Source organism: Pinus tabuliformis, chromosome J (genome assembly GCF_031772625.1).
Source record: "Pinus tabuliformis cultivar Carrire ecotype Pingquan chromosome J, CPIR1, whole genome shotgun sequence".
NCBI classification, from domain to species: domain Eukaryota; kingdom Viridiplantae; phylum Streptophyta; class Pinopsida; order Pinales; family Pinaceae; genus Pinus; species Pinus tabuliformis.
Window position 1 is genome coordinate 1,081,214,034 of NC_142295.1, and position 13,785 is coordinate 1,081,227,818.

The window sequence follows — 13,785 nt, forward strand, 5'->3', positions numbered from 1 at the left end:
TTAAATTAGGAATTAAATTGTAATTCTATCCTCATAGCAACTTACAATAGTTAACTAAGTTATTTTGACTTAGTTGGCTAAGTTAATTTGAGTTGGGAGTCTATCTAGATTCATGTAGAGTGGTTCCTAAATTTTAGGGGCCCAGTTTAGTTCTTTTGAGTTGTGATTATTTAATTTAGTTTACTGAGTTAAAATTCAATCAAACTAGTTCCAATTGTTGGAGTAATTAGGGGAGATCTAGTAGTGTGGTGTAACCAGCACTGCTCAACCAATAAACTGAAGATTCACTCATAATTAACTCATGCATGTCAGATCAGAGAAAGACCTAGTTGAGATTGGAGTTCAAGGACAATGTACTATCAGATGTATAATCATCTGAATTGTACATATGATGCAAGTAGTTAGAAGAAGGCCTAAATTAAATCATTCTTTAATTAGAAAACTCACTAATTTTAACCATTCAAATTGCCTTTAAAAGGAGGAATGAAGGCACAACTTTAATCATTGTTTCGGTCAGCACGAGTTGGTGAGACCAAGCAATAGGAAGCACAAGTTTCTACGTGGAGCTTGTGAGAGAAAAAATTAAGAGCTTGGAGGCTTGGAAATTTGGCTAAGTATTGGCCAAAGGCAATCAGTCAGGCGAAGGATAGAAAATACTTTTGCAAGTTGAGCTCAAGGTTGAGTAGAGCATATTGAATTCATCCATATTATTTGACTAATGAAATATATAGATAGCAAGGGCTTTTAGTTGTGGCTTTCCCAGGAAATCATTGTGTAATGTGTTTATTGAATTCTTTCTCTTGTATGCTTCGTGATTTCACGATTGTTTAATTATTTCCGCTGGTGGGTAGAGTATATTCAAGTCAATTGTTTTAGCATATTACAATTTGCAATTTGAATATACAAGGAATTTCTACATGGAGATCACTATTAATGGTTTCTCAAATGAAAATATAAATGGCGAATGTGGCTATGGAATTACCTAGCATGGTTTATTGTCTAATGTTAACTATGTAGCGGTGAAAAATCCACTTAACAATAGGAAAGGATCATGTTGTTTTAGTATTGTGAATATTTGATTTTGTTTTGTGTTGGTATTTGTTTTCAAATGCCATTGCTTGGTTTTTTCACAGGGGCCAAGAAGAAAATGAGTTTAGAGTAGAAAAGGAGGCGATCAAGTGATTCAGGTAAAAAAATATTGTTCATTGCTTGGGTATTGTGCTAAGGGTGTAGGAAGTATTGAAAAATTGGTTGGACCTATCTATTTGTTGGGTATATTATTAATCATGGGAATCCATTACTTGTAAAGGTATTTGATAATGTAGCCTATGGGTTTTGATTATTCATAACCAGGTTGTTCGTGTACAAGTTTTTCAATAATGGAAACTTGGAACAATGGCTTAATGGAGATGTAGGGCTTGTCAGTCCCCTCACATGGAAAATCCAGATGAAAATTATTCTTGGAACTACCAAAGGGTAATTCATCTAAACATATAAATTTATCATTTTTTCTTGATGCATAAGCCTATAATGCAAACATTCTAGATAGATGTTATTGTTACTAATTTAGAGTCATGGATGTGTGCAAGTTAGCATATTACACGAGGTTAGAGCCCAAGGTTGTGCATAGATATAAAATCTAGCAATATTCTCCTGGATAAGCAATGGAATGCCAAGGTTTCAAATTTGGGTTGGCCAAGCTCCTTGTATTTGAGAAAAGCTATGTCACAGCCTAGGTAATGGGATTTTTTGGGTAAATATCGATCCCTATCATGCTATTTGTTTTCAAGGCCTAGTATTTGGTATTGAACCTCTAAAATATTTTCTCATTTTACTGTATTAGTAGCCTACAAACCAACGGGAATAATTAGCTTTGGTGCATGAAGAATTAAGTTTATGAAAATTTTCCCCATTTATTATGTGGTTAGAACATACTAATCTATGGGACTGGGAAAAACTTAGACTTGATGAGATATTGTGGGGGGGTATTAGGGATCTCTGTTGTTAGTCATATTACTAGCAGTTGATGGTGTTTTGTGATTCAGTTTTGCTTGATTTTATTTTTTCATTTTTCCAGATTACTAGCCTATAAACTAAAGAAAACCACTAGATTTGTGAAGAAAAAATCATTTTTGTACAATATTTCACTTTTATTATGCGGTTTGACCATACTGATTCATTGGACTGAGAAGTTAATAGGATATTGGGTATTTGGGATTGTTGCTATTAGATTGATGGTGTTTTACGGTGCCTTGTATATTCAGCTATGTTGCACCAGAGTATGCAAGTACAGGAATGCTGAATGAGGGAAGTGATGTCTACAGCTTTGGAGTACTTACCACGGAGATTATTTTGGGAAGAAGCCTTGATGATTATAGTAAACCTGTTGGGGAGGTTATAACATAGAGTTCCCTTCAATCCATTGCTAAATTTCTTTAGTACTTTCAATATCTTTAAGGTCTTCAATCCATCGATGAATTTATTCAATGCTTTCATTTGAATTAACATCAACATAACTTTAAGGTCTCAAAGAGGAGTTTTTTTTTGGATTTGAATATATGCAAGTAAACTTGGTAGAATGGTTGAAAATGATGATGGGGCGCCGAAGGTCTAAGGAAGTAGTAGATCCATTGCTCGAGGTTAAACCCTCATCCAGTGCATTGAAACAAGCATTGATGGTATCCCTGTGTTGCATGGATCTAGATGTTGCCAAGAGGTCAAAGATGGGCCATGTCATACACATGTTAGAGGGAAATGAATTCTTGTCTCGTGATGTATGTTTATTATTTGAAACAATAACCTTGTCACTTCAAAGTATCAATGGGAGTATAAGTTATATATAAAATGAGAAAAAACCAACTGATATATATGTATACACAAAAATTTAATGGTGTATACAATATATCTATACTCTATTTACTTGCATTAATACTCTATTGCTAAATTCTTATTATTATCATTATAGGCATTTTATAGTAATATAATCTGAAACTTGGATTTTGTTTGGGCGGGATCAGTGCCTCGGTCATGACGCTACTTCCTAGGTTTGTTGTGAGAACCCAATGAATGACAAAACCTCAAACCTAAACAGTGACAACACTAGAGAAGGTGAAGTCAACATCCCCACTCACAGAAAAAGGTAGAGATTATGATGACAATAATGGGATTTTTTCTTAATTTCACCGTAGATTCTACTAAGCCTCATGTGCCTATGTTCCCTAAAAGGTAGACCTATACAGTTTGTTAATCATAGCCAACTGATATTATATCATAATTATGGTGATCATTTTTTATTTGAAAGCCTTGTCACATATGACCTACCGCTAAGAGCACTTAGCATTTATTTTTGTTAGTGTTTATCAATGAATTTTTACAGTTATAAAGAAGAATCCTCTCAATTTTTATCCATTCTTATTGCAGAATATTGGCATTAAAATTTACTAAAAATCACCCCAATTTTGTAATTTAGCAATTGTAGTTTCTATATAAATTCAATTTTTCTGTAGATGGGCATTGCATTGGAGCTCCATTTAATTATTTACCATGATTTGTTGTAATTTATTTACCAGCAAATAATCTAACATGCAATTAAAGCCTAAGACCCTTCTAATAGACTGGAATTCCCATTAGGCCTTCTGCAAATTGGATTTTTTCAATTGTATTGTGATTAAATTTGAATTAGTCTTTCTTCAAGTTGCATTTTTCCAATTATATGGTAATTGAGTTTTAATTAATCTTTTTGCAAATTGGATTTGTTTTCCATTAAATTCTAAATTAATTTCAGTTAATCTTTCTGCAGTGGGAGTTTTTTTCCAAGTTATAATGTTTTCCTTTTTTTACTATATGAAATACAACTTAATTTCAATTAATCTTTCTGCAAGTTGGTATTTTTTTCCAAGTTATAATGTATTTCTTTTTTACTATATGAAATACAATTAGTCATGGGCATGTGCTTCTTGGGTGGAAAAGAAATAATGGAGGGTGCTTTAACCACAAATATATAATTAATACATGTCAATCCAAACCCCTGATCATGATAATTTTATTCCTCGCGGCAATCCAAACTTCTAATCATGGTACAATTTTGTGCTAAATCTTTATGTTCTAGTTATGTTCTACTATTAGAGTATAACATTTAAGCTTACAAAATAGATGATATGAGTTGTTTTCTTCTTTCCAACTTACCTATGTATTATTTACAATCCACAAAAAGGTACAAATTCACAATGTTAAAGTAAAGAGAATCCATTATATAGATAGATAGATTATTATTTACCAACATAGATTCATTGTAACCTAGATCTATTAAGCATAAAAAGGAATAAAATGGACTTAGGTGAAAATCTCTAAGTGCTTAAAGATCTCGTGGTAAGGATCTAAGTAAATATTAACCACCGGGAGAGCCAATCATTGGCTCAGTGCCTTTCCATTCTGTCCACTGGATCATAATAATGTGGAATTTAAATAGATAAAAATGGAAAGGCAGCGAGCCAATCATTAGCCCACAACCTAGTGGTTAATGTTTGTCAATGGATCTATACTAACCCTGATTTTACATTATGATCATTTAAAAGAAATAAAAAATGAAGAAATTTTTACTTCATTTTTGAAGTTAAACTTCAAAGTTCAGATATCAACTTTTTTTCATTTAGATTTATTAGCATGTTACCAATGTAGGTTACACATCTTTTCCACTTTAGGCTGCTACAAGATCACCTTTCTCTTCTTGGTGCAAAGACATAGAATAGATGTTGATTGGACTTAAATGGTTCAAATTCTAAGAATATCATTCTTCATTTATTGTCACATATCAGATTTCTCTTCAAAACCATTCATTTATTGTCTTCGGGAACAATTTAAGATATTCAAATTTTGATATTTATCTATTTGACACAATTATTTTTAGTAATGTCATTTTAAGAAATATTAATAATATAAATCCTTTCATTTGGTTATATCAAGCATTTTTGAATTAGCAATAAATTTTAGTTTTTCAATTTATGATTAAATTTTGAAATGCATTTTTAAATTGAATATGTTGATTACACAACATTAATATGCATACTTACTATTAAAACATTAACTTGAATGGGAGGTTGTGGTGGTGGAGAAATTTATGATAAAATTTTGAAATGCATTTATAAATTGAATATGTTGATTACACAACATTAATATGCATTCTTACCATTAAAAAATTAACTTAAAATAGAAGATATAGTAAAACATTAACTTAAAATGGAAGATGTGGTGGCAAAGCAATTTTATACTTATTTGAAAACTACCTAGGTTGGGAAGGGGATCAACTAGTGGATACATACACATAATACTTCCACAGGCCTTTCTTTGAAGGTACACAAATGGCTTATCAAATATTTTGATATTATTAGTTTTTTTTGTTACATTCTCAATTAAATTTTGATGTTCCAAACAACTAGATTTTAATGATGTATATAAGATAATATGTATTTGTTTTATGTGATTTTTATATGACAGAACATAATATGAGTTTTACAACCCAATTTTAAAATATATAACTTTAACATATAAATTTTATTTTTCAAATAACTTAAAATATAAACTTTATTTTTCCTTTGAAGAAATGAAATGTCCATTTTTATAACTCTATTGATATAAGTCCAATAATATAATGTACAATGTTGATTTGATAGCTCAATTCAAACAACATTCTAGTCCATTGCAAGTTACAATATTATCATGAACTATGCAACCCAAACCAATTCTAATTATCTAATATAAAATTGTTGCAATTTAGGGACTAATATTCATTCTTCAATTGTATTTTAATTTAAATAAGAGGTTCTTCATTATATGCCACACATTATAACAAATTAAAACATTGCAATTGAATGCCAAACATTACAGCAAATTAAAACATTTCAATTGAATGCCAAACATTACAACAAATTAAAACATTGCAATTGAATGTTTAATTTTATAATACAAGTATGAAGTAATTCTAAGTAATAAAAGAAATATTTAGTAATTCTAAATAATAAAAGAAATTAAAGTAACTAATATTATGTTTCAATTACATTATGATTACATTATTATGTTAGTACTTATTTAAAAATAAAAAAAAATATAATATATAATAATTGATATTTTTATGTTGCTTTATAATTATTATATTTATGGTAATAATTTTTTTGACATTGGTCATTGCCCCAAAAAACACAAGTTTTTCATAAGCTTGAAGGTAGAAGTGATGTTACTAAAATCTTATTGGTGCCAATAATATCTCTATTAAAAGTTCAAAAATGTCACTTATCGTGTTCAGAAAGTTAAGTTTTTTCAACTACTTAGCCTAATCTATGATATTATTCAATTTACTATTCAATCTAACTATAATTATATGGATATGGTTTTTTTTCAAATATTTTATATATTTATAACATTTTAAATTTCAATTACATTATGATTACATTATTATTGTTAGTACTTATTTAAAAAATAAAAAAAAAATGAATATATATTAATTGATATTTTTTATGTTGCTTTATAACTATTATATTTATCGTAATGAATCTTTTGACATTTGTCATTGCCCAAAAAAAACTCAAGTTTTTCATAAGCTTGAAGGTAGAAGTGATGTTACTAAAACCTTATAACCTTATTGGTGTCAATAATATCTCTATTAAAAGTTCAAAAATGTCACTTAGGGTGATAAGAAAGTTCAGTTTTTTCCACTGCTTAGCCTAATCGATGATATTATTCAATCTACTATTCAATCTAACTATAATTTTATGGATACATTTTTTTTCAATATTTTATATATTTATAATATTTTAAATTTGGAGGATTACAAATTAATCTTCCTCTTAGCGTGAGGATTGAAGTGAGATTGTTGATATCAAGCCAACCCACAAATATATTACAAAGCCCATAAACACAAAGCCATTATATTTTTCAAATATTTTATATATTTATAATATTTTAAATTTGGAGGATTACAAATTAATCTTCCTCTTAGCTTGAGGATTGAAGTGAGATTGTTGCTATCAAGCCAACCCACAAATATATTACAAAGCCCATAAACACAAAGCCGTTATAATGCATGAGGATTAAAGTGAGATTGTTGATATAAATATACTTGCATTTACAATGCCCAACACATAACAAAGCCATTATAATAAGGATTAAGGTGAGATTGTTGATTTTAAGCAACCTACAAAACCCACAAATATATTTGTATTCACAAAGCACAAAGCCCATAAATACAAAGCCATTATAATAATACTCATCTTACTAGCAAAAACATTGAATTTGGATAAAAGAAATTATAAATTTCAATTATCTTAATTTATATATATAAATTATTAAACTTTCAAACTTCTTTTTTAAGATTATTTTTTTAAGTCCGTCTGGGGTAGCCCAAGTGGCAATGGCCGTGGACTGAAATCTCATGGAACCAGAGATCTTGGGTTCGAATCTTGTGCTACCCTCCCCATAGGGGGGTGAATAATGGACATGTAAACTGAAAATCAGAGAGTTCTACCAAGCTTACAAAAAAAAGATAATTTTTAAAATAATTTTATTACTTAATTATAGATATTTTTTTAGTTGAAAATAATATATAAATACATTATTAAAATTTATATAAAATAAATTATTAAAATTTCATTATAGTTGTTGAAAATAATATATAAATACATTATTAAAATTCAAAATAAAAGAAATGTTATTTATTTCATAAATAACTTCTTTCCTACAAAGAGAATGATGCATTTCATAAATAACTTTGAACTCACTTTAAAGAAAACGATGCATTTCACCAATAATGAAATGAACTCACTTTTAACTTTAAAGTCTAAAGTTTTAAATAGAATGATACATTTTTTGAAATATCTTAAAAATAAAATTATTATGATGCATTTTATTAATAAATTTGATCTTTTTAATGTTTGAGAATGATGCATTTTATAAACAAGGGAGGCTGCGAGGCAGCAAGTCCCTGCATAAGGTTCAGCCTGCATTTCTGGGTTTCAGCATGCATTTCTGGGTTGACAGAACAAGGAGAACAAGTAGCAGAACAGAACAAGCAGAACAAGTAGCATGAATAGAAAATCAATACATTAAGTTCAGCCTCCATTCAGCCTCGCAACAAGATGAAGGGAAGCGCCCACAGATATTTGTTCATGTGTCTGGAAGGCGTGATATTTATGAATCTTTAATTGAAACGAGGAGGCAGGGAGGAGAATAGCGTACCTTAGAATTAGAATATCTGTTGTGGTAGATTGAAGATTGACTAAGTGGAATCGTAAAATAATGCAGTCAATGCCTTAATGAGAGAAAGTTATTAGAAACAAAGCAAACTGGGGAAAGAAGGAAGCATAAATGAAGCATTATTTAATAGCACTGTCTTTGGTTCCTCCGCCTTACAATACTATACAAAGGGAACGTATTAAATTGGGCCAACTAGTGGCAGAACTAATTTATCTATGACTAAATGGACGTGCAAGGATATAGTTCGATAATAACTACACAACTTTTGCGTGTTAGGGATGGATTTGTAGTAAAGAAGGCCATAGTTTGAGTGACCCCTCCATAGTGCATTAGGCCCCTGGGACGTACCCTATAGTCCCTGGTCCCCCTTATGGGTTCCCTTCTAAGGAGTCCCTGCAGTAGTCCTGGGTCTACTGTGTCATAAGCCCCTGATATATGTTGGTTGATTAGTATTAACCAACCCTCCTTGCCTCTGGTAGTTCTTCCTAGTAATCTGAACCCGCTGCTTTAAAGAATCTGGGGCTATTCGGTATCGATAAAAACCTTCGTTTGAGCTGTCGACGTGCAGAACTCTCAGCTTCACCCTCGTAACAATCCAGTAAATAGAGAAGTCCTATATGGCGGTGATAGTAACCAATACTAGGTTCTTCGGTACCAATACAATGTTCCAAATCATTATGCAATTGGCTCAATACAAAAACGTTGGCTCAATAAAGCATTCATTACGTTGCATTTAGTCGTTCTTTATCGTATAGCATTTTTATGGAGAGCGTAGAACAAATTTTATGGCATAACGCTTTTTAAAGGAGAGCTATCTCTGTGCTTACATAGTAGAACAAATTTTATGGCATAACGCTTTTTAAAGGAGAGCTATCTCTGTGCTTACATATTAGAACATTGTTGGTACGTATTAGAACAATATGCAATATCGTTGACAAGTGCTGCAATCAATATGTTATATGGAACAATGTGAAACTAACACTATGGAACGACATCAAGAATGAGGACGATAGTCAATGCAAGAATGTTTCATAACCCAATAATGTTGCTTTGGAACAAATATGTCGAGAATGCATAACGCAAGAAGGAAACTTTAAGTTATTAGAAGAATGCATTTAAGTGTCTCGCCAACCTACACGTGTTCAACCATGTGGCAGCACACCTCACCGCTACCATCTTCTATACCCCATTCCCCACATGCAAGAGCTATTCGACCTGATCCACAGCCATAGCTGCCAACAAATTATGTGAGATTTGAGGGAAGAGTCTGCAAATGAGTTCATGATCGCGATCGTTTAAATATGAGGGAAGCAGTCAGCTTCAAGAATCAGTTGGGCAGGGTGAAGTTTTCATGGCCGCCTCGCATCCCCAGGAGGACCATCACCACCGCTTTCGTCTCTACACTCAGTGTTGCAGGTAACTTATATGAGTTTTTTTTACAAGTTAATTCATTAACTGTGCAGACCTGGGATGGCTAGTCTTCGGTCATGAGCCCTTCGCGTCCAAACTCGAACCCGTGACCTCTGCTTTAACTGTGCAGGCCTGGGATGGCTAGTCTTCGGTCATGAGCCCGTCGCGTCCAAACTCGAACCCGTGACCTCTGTTGTAAAGAAGATGATGAGGGGAGGAAGGGTTCCAACAGTACCGACAGAGAATAATGAACGGGTAATACCTGTCGATCCAAAATGGTCGAAGACTCTTTGCCATTTCAGGTATTGTTTGCACAACCTTCAACCTCCACAACCTTCGACCTATTTCTGCCATCTGCCTTTTCATTTCTCGAGGGTTTCTGAGAAAGGAAACCGCCTTAAGTGATCCTCTTAAAATAGTAGAACAATGGCCAGGGTTTAACAGGCCATTTAACAATGGCATTATAGGGTAGCACGGTGGGTTATGAGAATTCAAATAGCCATCGCATCCGGCCTGATCGCTTACCGATGAACTGGCCAAACCGTCATCTAGGGCGGCCTTGCCAGTCACAGGGTGGAACAATTTTTGTTTGTTTTCTGTATTTCCTGAGCAAATTTTACTTGTATTTTGATTTTCCCAGTTTTGTCCCTGTTTTTGCCCATCTGCAAACAAGTAAGAGAAAAGATAAGTAAAATGCAATATGTGAATAAGAGAGTGTATTGTTCAATGTAAAACTACAAAACATTTAATAAAGCAAGAAAGTAAGAATCTATGAGGCGTACAAAACACGTGATGCAGCTGCTGTCCTGATGCTCCCATGCTCCTATCTCTTCCTGCTGCCTCGTGGCTCTCGGATAGCAGAGCACTTTTAAGGGCTCAATCCTGTCCCCATTGAGTTCCTTGAGAAAATTAGTAGGCAATCCGAGGCTTTGGGAGATGAGGCTCTCCATAAATTCCACCATCTTAGATAGGAATATCATCAGCTTCTCTATTACCATCCTGCATTAGCAAGTCATGATATCAAATTAATGACTTCCCTATCAATTGGCCTATACGAATATGAAGAACAATGTTTGAAATAATAATCGATAGCTATGCTGGTTTTGCTACCCTAACTGAGGCAATTCCTCCGGAAAAGCGTTGCACGCTGATGGGCCAGCGCCGTAGTATAGATTCTCGTATGAATCCCATCTACCCGGTGGATACAAATTGTAACCCATCACGGGAATCTCCGAGTTATCACCTCCCGGGGCCCGTGCTCTGGCCTTCATCTTCCTGCGAGCTCCTCGTCAACAACCGTAAAATCCATGCTGCGTAATTCCAATAATCAGACAGAAAAACACAAGGGCATAGTCGACAAAGAGGCCTCTAATACTTTAACAGAAAAACACAAATGCGTACTCGACAAAGGCGCCTCAGGTCGATTAATCTATGAGGCGTACCAAATTAATCAATTACTTCAGCCTGTAGGATAATTAATTCTTGATATTGATCTCTCTCTGTGACAGGCTCTTTGCACAACAGTAGAACTGCATAAGAAGATTTTTTCTGAAAATTGAATTCTATGTAGCGTGTCGGATGGATTTACCTGTTTAAGTTTCAACATGTATGCTTTAACTTTCAAATGTATTCTTTCATAATGCAGGCGCAGTAGACGCGCTGGTGGCCTCAATTCCTCAATTCGGGCAGTAGATGCGCTGGTGACCTCAATTCCTCGAACAGTAATTCCTCCAACAGCCCAAAGGAGTACAAGAGGAGTACAGCCAAACGGTGAAATTCCTCCAACAGCCCAGAGGAGTACAAGAGGAGTACAGCCAAACGGTGAACTTCGCACAGTAATTCCTCCAACAGCTCACAGGAGTATAAGAGGAGTACAGCCAAACGGTGAACTTCGCACAAAGGTCAGAATTTGGTGCTTTCAACTGCTTCTTCGACTGTACAATCAACCGAAGAAATTAGATCTACCGATGCCTCTCGATCTGGATCTGAACCTGGAGGAGAGGATATGAATCTGGTGGTGGATCTGAACCTGGAGGAGAGGATATGAATCTGGTGGTGGAGATACTGGCTCCGTTGCTTATTTCTTTGTGGCTTATACTGAAGCCTTTGTTAGTTCTGCATCATCCACCTGTAACACATGCATACACACTTGTAACTAATCTTTGTACACACTTGTAAGCAAATGCGCAAACTAATGAACTAATGATGTCTCAAACTTTTGATGTCTCAAACTAATGTTAACATTAGTTACCGGCTAAAACATTTAAAAAAAATGAGCAGTCTAAAACCAAATTAACATATAGTCTGGCCTCTTCCGCCAGGGAAGAGGCCAAATAAGAAGAGTAATAAATCCATATTGAAAAACTTTGGAGAAACTTTGGAGAGCGAATCGGTATTCCTCGAGAAAGTTTGGTTATAGCGCGATTAGTCGAATTAACAAGCAGCTGAATTAATGCTACGATGGGCATAACCGATTACTATAGTCCCTGGCCATTGCCAGATGGCAGGGACTAATAACTTCAAAGTTCAAAGCTTAAAATATATAAATATAAATGATGCATTTTATAAAATAATTTTGATCATTAAAGTTTTATAAAGTCATTTTATTTTAAAGTTTTAAATTAGATATATAAATTTTATTTAAAATATAATTATATTTATTTTTTCTCTAAATAAATTAATGAAAAAATTGAATTTGAAAACTTTTTAATTTTAAATTGAATTTTTGGACAAGAGGGAAATGATTGAATTTCCAAACCAATTTTGATAAGTGTGAATTAGACAAAAAAAAATTGTAAAAACTATTCATTGCATACAATTTGTAAAAACTATTCATTGCACAATATAATAAAATTCAAACCAATTTTGATAAATTCTGAATTAGACAAAAAAATTGTAAAAACTATTCATTGCACACTAGAATAGAAAAATGTGTCTGCATAACAAGAAAGCTAAAACAAAGAAGGAAGGCGAATGATTGAATTTCCAAACCAATTTTGATAAGTTGTCTTTTAATTAAACAAAGAATTTGTAAAAAACTATTCATTGCACACAATTTGTAAAAACTACTCTCACAATGGAAAAATGTGTCTTCATAACAGGAAAGTTTTATCATTTTATTATGCGTTGTTGCTCTATCAATGATGTAGAACAAGTTTGCAATCCCTTCCCTGCATTGAAACAACTATTTTAAATCAAGTTTTCCAATGTCTATAAGCAAAAAACTATTTTAAATCAAGTTTTCCAATGTCTATAAGCATTTATCTAGTTTATCTTCACAAAATTTTACTCGATAAAAAGTACTTATCATTTTATTATGCGTTGTTGCTCTATCAACGATGTAGAACAAGTTTGCAAGTTTTCAATCCCTTCTCGGCATTGAAACAACTATTTTAAATCAAGTTTTCCAATGTGTGTAAGCATCTATCTTCACAAAAATTTTACTCGATAAAAATTACTTATAACAATAACACAACTCAACGATATACAATATCTTAAAAAAAACTCCTAACAACCTATTTTAAAAATATCATTTTTTACCTTAATAACTAATTCACTAGTTCCGAGAGGGCGATGGATCGCACGCGCAAAGGCCTGGGCTAGGGTTACCTTTCGCGCATCTACTGCGGCTCTTAGAGGCTAGGGCTCGGTAACATTTCTATGCCTAGTTTTCTACCGCTGCGGTCACGATCCTGGAACCTCGAGCTGCAGCAATCCCATTGTTATCCACATCAGTCTTTTTCGGTGCCGACATAGTGTCAGATATGGATATCTCGGAGCTTGAATCGGTGGACTATTCAGCGGATCCATCGCCGGACAAGGTTATATTCGGGAGGCCCTGCTTTGGACCTCGTTCACAGTTCGCGCCCTCCTCATCGTCATCGGGTCCTGGGCTCCCTCCTTACCTTCCCTCCGAAGCGCCCATTGTTTACCGCAACAACCCTTCAACTGCTGGAGCTTATTCATCTGAGTCGCTGCCCTTCGAGGTACCTCCTCTCTCGCCTGGTTCTTTACAGTTTCTGGCCTCTCATACTCCTCCATCGCCCTCTTTCGACCCTCAGGCTCCGCCACTCCTATCGGTGCCTATCCCTCCGCCGATCGTAAACCCTGCATCCCATCCCTCTGGATTAC

At 33.8% G+C, this 13,785-nt stretch overlaps 1 protein-coding gene and 1 pseudogene across 1 annotated transcript; one reads left to right on the top strand and one right to left on the bottom strand.

Moving 5' to 3' along the window:
* Positions 1–917: 917 nt before the first annotated feature.
* Positions 918–2,989, top strand: LOC149230732 (putative serine/threonine-protein kinase At1g01540; annotated as a pseudogene).
* Positions 2,990–10,054: 7,065 nt separating this feature from the next.
* Positions 10,055–10,937, bottom strand: LOC149230733 (uncharacterized). Its single transcript, XM_089376129.1, has 3 exons — positions 10,765–10,937; positions 10,437–10,653; positions 10,055–10,316 (listed from the first exon to the last, which is right to left on the bottom strand). Exons 1-3 carry the CDS (start codon positions 10,923–10,925, stop codon positions 10,221–10,223), a joined length of 474 nt encoding a protein of 157 aa, XP_089232255.1. The 5' UTR covers positions 10,926–10,937; the 3' UTR covers positions 10,055–10,220.
* Between the last annotated feature and the right edge of the window lie 2,848 nt (positions 10,938–13,785).